Consider the following 13,881-nt stretch of genomic DNA (forward strand, 5'->3'; position numbering starts at 1 on the left):
ATCTCTTTCTTATCACCCCTCTCAAAATTATCTGGGAAACACAGACCCGGGGCCTTAATTGCTGTATTTCTGAGTCTCCTTGTCATCATGGGACTCTATTAACCCAGAAGCATCTGTAGGCAGTGGACTGTAGTGCAACCCTTTGGAAACCATGTGTGTGTGAAGGAGAACTGAACAAACATGGGAGCAAGTACAGCAACAAAGGTTCCCAGCATGAATATCTTTACTTTTTTACCAAGTGAAAGCTCCTTACGTTCTGCAGAATTGAAACAGACTGGGTACAAGTTCTCAAAATAACTTAAATTCCATCAACATTAGCCAATGTAACAACAATAAAACCTAAGAGCTTCATGGCATGTGGGGCAATCTCCTCCTCACTCCCCACCCCATGTTTGCTACTATCTGGCACCTAAATGGTAAAAAAAGAAAATATCTTTCAACAGGGACAGTACTATGAAAGCTCTATGAATGCATGGCTAGGTTAGTCCGTGCTCATTTGTGCAACTTGGCTTGCATTGTTCATTGGGTCTTTGCCAAACATATCTGTTGTGTAATTATGTGGCTTGTTTTAATAAATTCACAGAAGTTTCTAGGGATGTAACTAATGTTTCCCCCTCCTTTCTGTAATTATACGACACCCAGCACAATGAGACCCAGGTCCTAATTGGTGGACTTGTGCCATGATTTACAGTAATTATCAAAAGCCAATACTATAATATAGGAAAATAGAAACAACCAGCTATACCTTTAAACAGCTGAGAGAAGACTTTAAAAAAAAAAAAAAGCTCTATAAATTCATAAGAGAAATTATTTATCTGTCCACTGGATAAATTGTCTAATTTTCTTGCGAACAAAACCAATTTTAATTGATTTTCTGCACTGTACACTGACTTAGACTGAATAATACTGGCTTAAACCAAGAGCAGTCTCGCTGAAGTCAACTTCATTACTTGAGACTTCTGCATGGGAAAGTCAAACACAGTGGTGGCAAGCATGGCTTCACATCCTGCTGGTCTGACTGTGCAGACAAGCCCTTGTACGTGAGGGAGTAAGGGGAGTTTGTGAGAAAGGTTCTCATGGTTTCAGCTTGAACAGTGTCTAAGAAAGATATTTAATAAGGAGCTCTAAAATGTGTTCATTATTTTGGAGAGTTTCCAAGCTCTTTCCTCCAAAGAGCTGGTTCCAGTATATATGATTCAGGGTTGGTTATTCCATGCTCATGTATTCCAATAGAAATGGGATGATTTCTATGTTGAGGTACTAGACAGTATGATTAAGGGTGTTGGAGCTTGGACCATGCAATTTAGAACCGTTTAAAATGTTTCCATTCCCACATCTGACCTCACTGAATTTATTTAATATGCATTTGAAGGAATAGCCTCAAAAAGTTATTTTCTCTGCAACAGAAATCTGTGGTCTTTCAAAGAACAGATGAAATGTACATACACAAAATATACATTAAAAAATCAAACATTCTTCGTGGTCACAACAAATGTCCATCTTGTCAGGGCTTTATGGCCTACTTCATATAGTACATTCTAGTTAACAGTAGCTGTAGCATATTTCTTTGACAAAAACCCAGTTACGGACTGGCAGTGAGTAGCAGCCTCACCATCTCAGCTGCAAACCCGTGGCTAGAATGTAAGTATATACCCTGTGGAGATACTCTTGGGCTTACCTAGGTCAGAGCACTGCACCACGCGAAGATGGCACTGGCAGCGGAAGGGGCACACTGGTCCAAATCCAGATATGACGGGATCGTCCGTTGGAGGCATATCGGCCGACCCTTCATCCTCCAGCATAAAGTCAAAGAGGCCCTGCTGGTGGAATGGCTTGGCCAAGCATGCTGGCAGCAGTAGGACGAAGAGAAGAGCCAGCCTCATGGCTTAGTTCATCGACTCCGGGCAGAACCTAGGGATCAAAGCAGGAGATTTACAACAAAAGTAAGTTTCCCATAGCTGCACAGTTCCTGCTGAAGGAGGTCCAGTATATCCACCAATTGCATAACTGTTCCTTTCAATAAATGAAACCCGAATTGTGAAAATAGGACAGTTATGTGATAGGAGTTTGGTAACTGCTTGTCAATAGGCTTTTTTTTTACAGAGCAGTTTAAAGGCAACTGGAAACACATCTGTTTGCATATTTAGAGTAATATTTATTAGGAACAGGCAGCGCTGTCAACTTTGTTATGCAAAACAGTCAAAACAATAAGCCACATTTTCCATGTGTCTGTTTTCTGCCAACGTAACAGTCTATTTGATTTCATTAGTATTTGTTTCATAGCAATGAGCTTGTCCCCTGGGGACGAACCTGAGGTTCCCAAACTCACTGTAATGCAGTATTTGATGTCTTGAGAAATATTTTTTTTTAAAAGTGCCAGCTTGCTGTGTGTTTTAAATTATAGCCTAGTAAAACTGACTGAGAAAGAGTAGGATCTAGTGACAGGGTGGAGAGAGAGGGGAAGATCTTTAGTTGTTTAAATGAGCTATACTTCTTTCCCAGATTAAACAGCACAATAAAATGGAATATAATGTTGTGTTCTATTGGATATTCTTGGCTTTCTTTCCAAATTTTTGGCTAGGGGATTTTATGATATAAACAATGCACCCTGAAAATCCTCTGCTTTGCACTGCATAAGCATTTGAATTGATGCTTGTAGTATTGTCAGCACACTTTCTAATGGGACTTCAGGGCCTCATTCTGCAGACTTTCATGCTCAGGAGCAACTTTACACAAATATATATTGCCATACATAGAAATACAAAGACATTTTTTACGCTGAGGGTGGTGAAGCACTGGAACAGGTTGCCCAGAGAGGTGGTGGATGCCCCATCCCTGGAAACATTCAAGGTGAGGTTGGACTGGGCTCTGAGCAACCTGATCTAGTTGAAGATGTCCCTGCCCACAGCAGGGGGGTTGGACTAGATGACCTTTAGAGGTCCCTTCCAACCCAAACTATTCTATGATTCTATGATTCTATACTAACAAGGAAAACTGCTTAAATACGTGTTCTCAGGACCTAGGCCTAAATGCATTTCAACACACTGTACATTGTGCTACCTGTGTTGCTAAGGAGAAATTACAAAGCAGCTGTTTGCAGGTTTTGTATCAAGGCTGTGTAGATCAGCTAAGTTTCTGAAAATTATTTTCTTTTACTATTTATTTTATATAAGGAAGCTTATCTTTTACAAACCTTCATGGGTCTAAAAACAACCCACAAAAATATATGAAGAAACCTGCTTTCAAGTTGCCAACTGACAGAAAGGCAAATTTGTCATTTATTTAGGAGCCTTTTCTTAAAATGGATGGCATAGTCCTGAATACAGATGTTGCTCTTTGTAATGAAAGCAAAAATGTCCACTTGCTTCTTCAGGTCAATAACTTCCGAAATGCCTTGTCTGGGTGCTACCTGGGATTAATTTTTTTCTAGCAGAAGTTATCTAACAGTTAGGGGAGTGGTATAACGTTCCTCAGCTCCATATTGACTAATAGAAAGATAAAAAAACTGGGGGAGAGGCAGAGGAGGAGGACTGTCTCCCTCTCTACATTGACATACAGAACCTACCAGGTAGATGACTAACATAAGCAGCTGATGTTAGGTGAGAGTGGTATACTGAGGCCTCTCTTTCTAGAATACCACATCCAGGTACTCTAACAGGAGTGGTCAGAATAAAAAAAGCTAAACAGATAAAAAACACAGGTGTGGAATTAGATACAGTCTATATTGTGCCTGGGTTCAATTTCCTTTATGAATTTCTACCTACAGGTGCCAATAATGCAATCCTGCAGAAACCTTTAGGGCTCGGTCTTGAGAGGATGATAAGGTTACCTTATAAAATATGCTAGTGCTTTAAAATCATAGCTTATATTTCTGTCATCTACCTAACAGGAAGACAGGTATCCCAAAGACTTCAAAGTGACTTCACATGGAGTAAAACACCATTTCTGTTGCCTCTTTAAGAGACATAGTTGGTTTCTTAGTTGGACCTGAAAGTATTTTCTATTCCTGGAGCAGACATATTACCCACTGCATGCACTGAGGAGTTTCACAGCCCCCAATGTCAACTAGAGGGTCAGCGCATTTTAGCATGTCCTGTTAGCCCAGCTCAGTGCTGTGCAAACTCATGCCATGCAGCAGGGGCAGGCTGTGTCCCCGTGTGGACCATCCTCCTGCATTCCCTCCTGCCCTGCCCCCCCCCCCCCCCCAACACTGGGGCTGTGTCCTTTCCCCAGCAACACCCCCATGATGCATGCAGAGTACACACGGACAAGTAAGGATGTCACAGCAAAGTGGTGTTAATACATGGTGGTGAGTTCTTACCATGGTTTAATTTAAAAGAAGATTTTTGAAATAATCATTATTATGTACAAATTATTGTAAAGTAACAATGCAATTTATTAATAGTCTGAAATGGGAAGACAAATTTGCTAAATCATCACCATTTATCATAATAAGCTGCCTTGTGAAAATGATCAATAAAACATTATCCCAGTACAAATCATTTTTCAGAATGTACATTAACATCAATAAACATTGGGAATGCTGCACACCAACACTGGCATGGCACTGGCAGTCAGTACTTTTTAAAGAGCTTCCCCAGCTCTTTTTTATGTATTTGTATATTTTTAAAGTATTCTTAAGTATTTAAAACTGCTTGTATTCCCCCTCAGGGTCACGGTGCTGAAGCACCATCCATCCCAAGAATGCACAATCAGGATCTTATCCTGGAGTTAAATTACTACCCCTCAGAAAAACCCAAAACAATGCAAAGGCACTTTGGAAGTGTCTTCACACTTTATTTCTTGTTCACATTAATATTGATGACTTCACTTATCTTAGTTAAACCCTGTAGTAGGCCTTTTCCTTTGGTCCCTGTTTTGTCAAAACTATAATAAAATCAGTAAGAGCTGCGTATAAAGGAAAACTGTAGGACAACAAAGAATATCAAGGATCTAATCCGAGGACACAGCAGAGAAAATAGCAGACACAAGCTACATATTAATCAGGAAATTGGAATAGATATGTGTCTGCATATCTTTATTCATATATATGTATTTGTACTGCAGGCATACATATCTGTTCCTATTGTTTGCATGTGTAAATGAACATAAACAGAGAAAAAAATATATACAAAACTGTACAAGTAAGAAATGTTTACATGTCACTTGCAAAAAAATTAGAGAGGGGAAAAAAATCTGAATTCTTAAAAGGTCTGTGACACAATATTTATGTCTGCAGGACATAACTGTTTAAATTTGCTTTAATTATGTGTTTACAATGAGGAAGACTTTTCCACAAACAGAGGAAACTATACCATAGACTTGGCCACATTTCAGTTTAAAATACCACTGGAAATATGCTTCATCAGTTCACGTCACCACTGTATTGGTGGTCTTCTTGTCACTTTACCTTAATATTAAGTTTAAAATATTAGTTCACCTACTGTCAGAAATCTCTCAAAATGCCACAAAAGACAAGTTAAACAATATGTGCAGTTTCAAAAAAAATCCCCGACATTATATGTTTTACCTATTTTGTGTAATAAAGTCTAGATGTCCAAACGTAGGAGTTGTAAGCTTTAAAGAGATTAAAACTCTGTTAACAGGAGTTTCAACTCCAGGAGTTTTCTTTTCTACTATTTCATTCATAGGAACCTTCTTTAAATATGAGTCCGTTGTTTGTACACTGTAACATAGCACTTTCTAACATTACAAAGACATACACTGAGCCCGTTTAAGTAACTACTACTTTTTTTTTCTCTGAAATTGAAATTATATTCATTAGTATTTGGAATATATATGAAGAAATCCAAATAAAAAAGAAATCGCAGAGTGCAGTTTAAAACAGAAAAGTAAGAACTCATGCATTTTTTACACTCATTACATCACCAATTCTAAACACTGGATTGCAAACAGAGAATATACTGCTGCAAAAGTTTACAGTAAGGAAAAAGAAAGGACTATAGCAGTGCTTATACAAATCAAAACAAGAGACAGAACAGTCAAATAAACAGTAGGAAATCTGCACAGTCCTTCAGAATGCATTCTTATGTTCCCAAGAAACAAAAGTGCTGGATACAAAACTTAACATTGCTAAACATTTAGCAGGATTTTTTCCTTGCTTCTCTTAAAATGCAACTAGTTCTTGCCGTAGACTTGCCTGAAGTTTTATTAGTGCAGCATAGTTCAGGAGAATTACTGAAAACCGTACCTTTTAATCCAGGATTTGCAACAGGAGCTCTCAAAGCTGAGATGTAATTAAACTAAATATTCAACCCAGGCAAAAGGCTTTGCAGGTGTGGAAAGGAGGAGGGGGTAAGTTCAGCTCAGTGACTGTCACTTGGTGGAAAACCCTCCTGCTTCTATTCCATAGCACAGTTAAAAAATAAGGTTTCTCTCAATGAACAGAATCCAGGCTGACACCCACATTAGATCATATGGTAATGATATGTCTCCTGTATTGTAGCCAGAAACTTTATCAGCTCTTTTGCTTTCTTTTCCTCCTTTTTCTTTTTCATTTGCTTTGTTTCTTTTTCATCTGTTTAGAATCCCAAACTACTTGTACACTGTAAGACAGATGTTTAGCTGTAATTCATCCTACTTATTTTATTTATGTCCCTACAACATATATTTAGGAAAGTTTTCTTGGTTTTAACTATGTTTTTTTTTCTGACTCATTACTGAGAAAAATGTTTGGCTGTTCCTCTTGTTTATAGTATTTGTAATTCAAGGAAATGATATAAAATTAATCTTGGAGTTAGTCAAAGTGGAGATTAATATCAGAAAAAAGGGGTAGCTTTAGGTAAAACTAAACAGATACCAACCTGCCTTTGCTTATGCTATAATCATTGTCAAACCAAGTAGTATATACTGTAATATACTATTCCTGTCTAATAATAAAGTTTTTATGTATTTCCTCAAACTACAGCATGTTTTTGATATATATGAAAATCATGTTTTCATTAGAAGAACGATTCTAACATTTGTGGTTAGAACTGCTTTATATAAACCTTGCTTTTTTTTACTGCTTTCTCACCAGGACAGCAAAGCAGAGCGGAAATCAGCTTTAACTGTTTTTTGGGGGTGGGTTTTTTGGGGTTTTTTTTGGGTTTTGGTTTTTTTAAGAGACAGTGGAGATTTTTTAGCATGAAAGGAAAAATGTATCTGACTCATTGTTCAGATTTATATTGTATTTTAGTAATTTCTGTTTTGATGCAAGTATCAATGGAATCTAAAATGCAGTTTCTCTATTCCTGCACAATTTTAAAAGTCTAGCAAACTGAAGGGAGAGCAAATACAATAATTACTATTTATTTAGTAATCCAAACACATTGTGAACATGTGTAGCTTCCCTGTGCTCTTAGCTGTCCTATCTAAATACTGGAGGCTTGTGTCTCTGTGTTTTGACTTGTATCCTTTTATTTCTGCCCCTAGGCTAAGACCAGGTGCAAATCTGAAATTAAAGCCTGTAAAATGTGAAATGATGTTTAAAAGAAGTCTGCATTTTTAGAAACACAATAAACTCTTGAGATTTTAGCTATTCTCTTCATTTAATTTCAAGAAGAGCCATTGAAACAGCTCTTATAATTGTTCTCCTTTGATGGAAGAAAACATGGTAGAATAATTGCTTAGTTTTGGTCAGTGTAGCACAAAGGTGTAATCAGACATCTTACATTACAGCTTCTTTATATAGTTCACTCTAGAAGTTAAGGATCATTTATTCACCCCTAGTCCTTGAGCTAACTTCTTTCCCCTGCCTCTCCACTGGATTCAAGACTGCTAATGATTTTTGTTGTGACATTTTTCCACATATGATTAGTGGTGTTCCAAGCTTTCATGCTTACAACAAAGCCTTATCTTTGTCTAGAAGTGTCGCCATGAGGCTTGCTGAAATCTTGGCTGCATCTTAGTAATGTCAGTTATTTGAACCTTGGTCACCAGCTGCATCTGGTGTTTAAAAACATTTCAAAGCAAGATTTTGATGAGGAACAGGTCAGGGTAAACTTGTTGTCAGTTTGCTTCACAAAACCCATTCATATCCTTTCCCAATAAAATCGTAATACATTTGTTCTGATATCTGTTATGGGGTTGAAAGGTGTTAGAATTTAATAGCTTAGTCATCTCTTTGGAGGCACAGGAGGGGATGTACAGCCACCTCTTCTTCTTTTTGGTCTTAGGCATTAGGGAGAGTCAAACAAAAACATGAAGATCAAGGTGGGAACAGGTGGAGCACAGGGTGCCTGCCAGGTGGGCTGGGGGCTCCCAGTCTGCCTGCAGAGGAACTGCTGCTCATAGAGGGGGAATTTTCCTACTTCTTCTGTAATAAAGTCCATCCCAAGAAGCTCAGAGGGGAAGAGATGTTACCATCTTTAGGAATTATGAAAACACTTATGCTGCCTGCCGATACCCAGAGGTAGAAGGGGTATGTGTTAGGCATCCAAGCCCTCCTGAAATGCAAAGTGGAGTATGTGGAGGACTGAGCAACTGAATGGGAGAGGACTTACAAGATTGAATATTGGTGCAGTACCCTATTAACTGTTTTAAGTCATTTGTGTGCTTTTATGGGAATGTGGGATCCTTTCTGATACAAGTATTCCTTTAACCCCACTCTTTGCCCCCTGCTACGTCACTGAGAAGATAAACAACTTTTTTAAAAAAACCCAACAACAATATTAAGTCATTATATAATTTTAAGGCCCATGACCATACACAGGGCCTAGCATCGATAAGCTCTCCTTCCCAGTCTGACCTACTTTGACTACGGCTTAGTCAATACAAAAAAATCATGATTAGAACAATCTTGGTTTCTATATGATTTTATTACTGCAATTTAACAAACTTATACGGCTACATGTTGCTCCAAAGACTGATTCCCAGAAAGTTACAGGCAACTGCATGTTAATGTTATTTATGTAACAGTCTTTTTATTAAATTTTGATGGATAGCATCTGCTTCATTTGCCCACAGCTTATTTTGTGGACCTTTCAAAGGGCAGTGGTGGGAGAGAAGACAGGAAGCCTGCCTGCCTGCCTGCGTGCTGTTGACTGACCTGCCTGGGTCCAGTGGAAGTCTCTGCAGGAAGGAGATGAGCAGCTGCCCTGGAAGGAGCAAACATACCCCGGGGGAAGAGCTCCTGGAGCACGGGGCAGGGCTGGGAGAGAGGCACGTCCAGCAGGCACCCAGCGCTGCCAGCACAGGTTGCAGGCTCCTCAGGAGAATGGGGAGCCGACATAACCTACCCCTGGGGGTGAAAAGAAAGGCTTTTTTTAGGGAGCCTGGGAAAAAAAGCGTAGCATTTATTGCAATCCAGAATGTTACTGGAATAAAACCAAAGCAGGAGGACAGGATCTGTCCTGCAGGAACATGGTGGCCCAGAGATTCAGGTTCGTCCTCATTCTAATTTTCCACTACAAAAAAGGCATTTTTCTTGGGCTGACTTCTAATAGATCACAGCTTTGACGATCAAAGACTGGTTAGTGTTGTTGTGGTAAGGAAGAGGGGCAGGCAAATCTGCCTCAAAGTCCTCATGAACCAGCTAGGTAAGTGCCAATCCCCACCAAGAAGGGAGGAAACCAGATCCTCTGTTTGGCTGCCTCTCAGGGGCCCTTTCCACCTCCTCTATCTTTGTATCTCACGCCTGGGCTTTACTAGCTCCCTAGTGTGGCATCCTCCACATTCTCTAATATACTACTGCCTGTCTTTCCTCTCCTTTCTACACTATGCCTAATAATTTCTTTCAATCACCTGTAGTAAACTGTTCTTTACCGTAGCAATGGAGTTCCTCTACTAAAAATGCCAGTAAATATTGACCCAAGCTTAGTAAACATTGATCCAGGTAAATATTGACCCAGGCACAGCCTGACAAGGTAGCTAAAGAGACAGAAATGTAATTTCTGGATATTTTGAGTATCAAAGTTTCCTTCAGCGTTCTGTGACCTCAGAAATTATAGTCCTGAACTTCTTGACATTTCTACAGATCAAAAGGACCAATGTATCGGATTTTGGACGTGTGCTACCAGTAACATTATTTTTCTGCTGTGGTGAAAGCTCTTCTTGTATAACTGTTTGAACAGAATGCAACCAAACTTCAAAAGAGAGAGTGCTCTCTTTGGAGGAATAGTCTCTTCTGTCACCGTCTGTCTTCCCTTCTCTCCCTTTCCCACTCTGCAAGAGCATGTACTGTGTACCCCTCACGGTCAACTCCCTGCTCTCTTCTGAAAGGAGTCTGTGGGATCTACAGGTCATTCTAGGAAACAAATTAAAATTACCCTCAGCTGAAGTATCCGATGTGTGATCATGTCCTTTACTTTGGTCTCTTTTCTTTGGAAAGGTCAATCTGCTCCTGTACTTGACACTGGCTTTCCTTTCTGCTGACATTTCTATTCTCTCCTGAATCAAATCGTTTTGTCCAGGTGTATCCAGCAGCTGCAGGACCTAACCACATATCAGCGTAGCCTTACTACTCACTATGATTTCAAATGCTCTGAACTTAACTTCCACCCTTGAGGAGGAAGCCTGTCCTAACTGTTCCTCACACTTTTGTAGTGTAGACGTACATTTTGAGATCACTGTTATCTCCCTCCCTCAAAAATGCAGCAAATAGGTAAAACTAGACTTTGTGAGTCCTCCCAGGTCCTAGCCATCCTAGAAACAAAGAGTGAGAGAAAAGTAAAAGTGATCATGGACTTAAGACCCCAGAACCTCACTTTGACTTTACCTCTTCACCTTTAATTAATGGTGAAGAAAACATATGCAAAAACATTTGCTGTCATACACACTGATATACCTCTGTATTAGTACTCAGGTGCTCCATTTGCTGTGTTTCAGTCACAGACAACATTACATTTTGTTTCTGCCTGATGTCTGTGTGAGTGTCAGCAGTCTCCTGCCCTCTGGAAAATCTCACATGAAGGAAAGAGTGTGCTGGTAGATGCCCCTCACCAAAGGTACCAGGAGGCTACAACTCTCTATGGAAGAGGGAGGAAAGAGTGTCACTCTGGGAGTGTGGGCCATGAAAGAGGGAGTGATGACTGGAGAGCAGAGAGGATTAGTTTTGGTAAGAGGAGATGAAATTTCAAGTGAGCAGCTGTTTCATCAGATTTTGGCCTTTCTTTATATTTTTCAGTATCTCGAGTTGGAGTCCAACCATTTTCAAGGTTCAGATGAAAAATCCAAACCTTAATTGTCATATTGATGGCCCTTAGATCATGCTCTGGACAAGCCTCATTATCCCAGCTGGATTACACAATGCCCTAGAAAAGGATGACAGTAATTCATGCAAATGTTGGAACTATTTGGAACCATGTTGGAACCATGCATGTTCTCTGTTAGTCAGGGGTTATGAACCAGCATTCAAAATGAGACACATCCTGTTCAGCTCTGAACAGCCTATTCCCAGATTATGAAAAACATGTGAATATCCAGGTCATCCTTGATTTCCTATTTAGTCATCACAGAGAGTAAACTTTTTCAGGGCAAGCTAGTGACTGTATTACTGAGGAAAGTCCTGAAAAAAGGAGTGGAATAGAAAAAAAGGACCTTTACACTAGGGTTTGTTTCTGTGTCTCTGTATTAAAATGCTCATTTTTGTATGTTGGCAATCTGCTGAAGAAATAAATAATATCTAACTTCAGCTAAACATACAAAATGGTGACTTTGAAGATATAAGCAATGACATCACAAAACTTGCCAGTTTTGTTTGGATTGTGTGACCTCACTATGGAGTGGAACTGTTGAGAATCTTAAGGTGGATGGTGATGAGTTACACGAGAACCAACCCTGTCTAAACAGGGTGTGCCCTGTGGGGTTCAAATGAAAAGGATGTGCTTTTCATAAATCTTGAACCTTTGAAGTAACTCACTGCATTTGAGTCAATTTAAAAACATAATAAAGAAAAATAATGATGTGGGAGCAGAGTCCAAATAGCACAGACGATATCTAGCATTCAGGATGGAGAAGTGATTATGAGAACACTACACACTGTACTCAAATTTTACCTGATTTGAAGACATGCAAAAGTAGAATATAAGCCTCTTCAAGAAGGGCGAAATGGAAGTTCATAAAAAAGGGCAGTAGGAAGCTTTTAAATTCATTTTCACACTATCACGGCTCAGAATTTAAAAAAAAAAAAGTCTTGAATATTTTTAAAATCTTTTTCTATCGATATAGAATCAGATTTCTTCCACTTTCAAGATCACTTGGAATTAGGGTCATCAGCCATTAAATACTTCCAGGTTACAGTATTGTTCAGGGAACAGTCTTCAAAATATCCATTGCACTTCATTAAGCATTTGAAGAGTCATTCACTTTAACTTGCCATTACCCAGATATGGCTTTCTTTTGACTACTATTTAAAGCATATTCTACTTTTATTCTTATAAATAAGTTCTTCAAAGGATTGCTGTGACCAAGTAATTGCACTGATGTTCCTCAACAGTAATTTTCCATAGTCAACCTGGATAAAACATAGTGAGGTTTTCTAAACAAAACAGAGTTTAATTCTACATGTAAAAACTTTTAATGTGATGGTAATTCCTTCAGCTATTGAATTACAGTGGAATGTTTACTCTATTGGTAGTCAGAAAAAATGAAGGCTATCCTTTTTCTACATTATCCATTGTTTTATTTCCTTCTTTACAACATGTTTTTCAGTTACTTCTTTGTTCCATACCATGCTCCTGGAGCAACCTTCTATTCCAAAAAGGCCAGCTACGTTTTAATTTAGATGATAACACACGTCCATTGTGTTTCAACTGAATAAAAGTTAAACTATATTTTGATTAGCAGTATTCTTGGTTTGCATTTATTTGTCTCACTTTTGGTTTTTTGTTTTTTTTTTTTTTTTAGATCTGCTTACATAATAGATGAATTTACGAGCATGCTGGGACACACCCCCAGGAGACATAATTCATACCATCTTATTGAAATTGCAACATCCTGTGATTTATGCCATTTCAAAATTTAGCCACTGAATTTCTTGACTCATCTTCATCTATCATAATATACCAGGAACCCAAAACCTTAGAGATTTAAGTCAAGATTTGGAAAAGTGACTAACAGTTTTCAAAAATATCTCTAGTAGATCTGATTTTCGAAGACACATTCAAAGAGCAGTTTTTGAAAATCAGGTATTGCATAACACACTGGAGGATGGACACAGAAAACAGCCAGGCACCCACACCAACTAATCACTTTTGAAAATCTCAGTATATTGAACTAGTTTGAATCTACCAACTAAATTTCAGGATGGAGTTATTTTGCCTTACATGTAAAAATTAAATAGGATGTTTCAAAATTAATGCATCAGCTTTTTATAATAAGATGGAAAACTTGCCTCTGAAGAAGCCACACATATGCTTGCAAGCAAAAATCTATTCAGAGACTGTTCTTCATTTATAAAACCAAAACCACTTCAAATTGGATCTTGAGACTTGGACAGGTTGGAACAGTCATTCGTCATGTTGTTAAAGGTCTTCCGCCGTGTTCCTGCACCCTGTGTCTCCTCCAAATTGTTTGAAACAGCTCCGCAAGAGCAATTATCTATCTTTCAGTCACAATTAGAAAATTCAGCTCTCCGAGAAGAAGTTCACACTGTATGTAACCTGTTCACAGCCTGCAATGCCATTTTTGTGTCAATTTAAAATGAGAAACATTTGGCAAAAGATGCAATGGAATTAAGTCACAAAAATAAACAATTATTTTTCAAATTATAGGATAGAAGAGAGAAAAACAGGTTTTAAAAATACATCCAAGAAAATTCTAATAATTTAGAGGACTTTGTAGAATCTTTCAGGCCTCACAAAAGTCTTACTTTTGTGGCTTTATTGTGGGTTTTTTTCACCTATCCAACTAGGGCTATAATTTAGGGTATATTTTAGCCTA

General features: G+C 38.5%; 1 protein-coding gene across 1 annotated transcript in view; it reads right to left on the reverse strand.

Moving 5' to 3' along the window:
- Window positions 1-6,402, reverse strand: part of DCN (decorin) — a 40,337-nt gene extending 33,935 nt beyond the window's left edge. Inside the window, exons 1-2 of the mRNA XM_076334379.1 lie at window positions 6,212-6,402; window positions 1,679-1,911 (exon numbers count right to left, since the gene is read on the reverse strand). Coding sequence (XP_076190494.1) covers window positions 1,679-1,883 — 205 coding nt within the window. The 5' untranslated portion in view covers window positions 1,884-1,911; window positions 6,212-6,402. The remainder of the gene's footprint in view (window positions 1-1,678; window positions 1,912-6,211) is intronic.
- Window positions 6,403-13,881: the final 7,479 nt, after the last annotated feature.

This window comes from Aptenodytes patagonicus, chromosome 1 (assembly GCF_965638725.1).
Source record: "Aptenodytes patagonicus chromosome 1, bAptPat1.pri.cur, whole genome shotgun sequence".
Taxonomy (NCBI): Eukaryota; Metazoa; Chordata; class Aves; order Sphenisciformes; family Spheniscidae; genus Aptenodytes; species Aptenodytes patagonicus.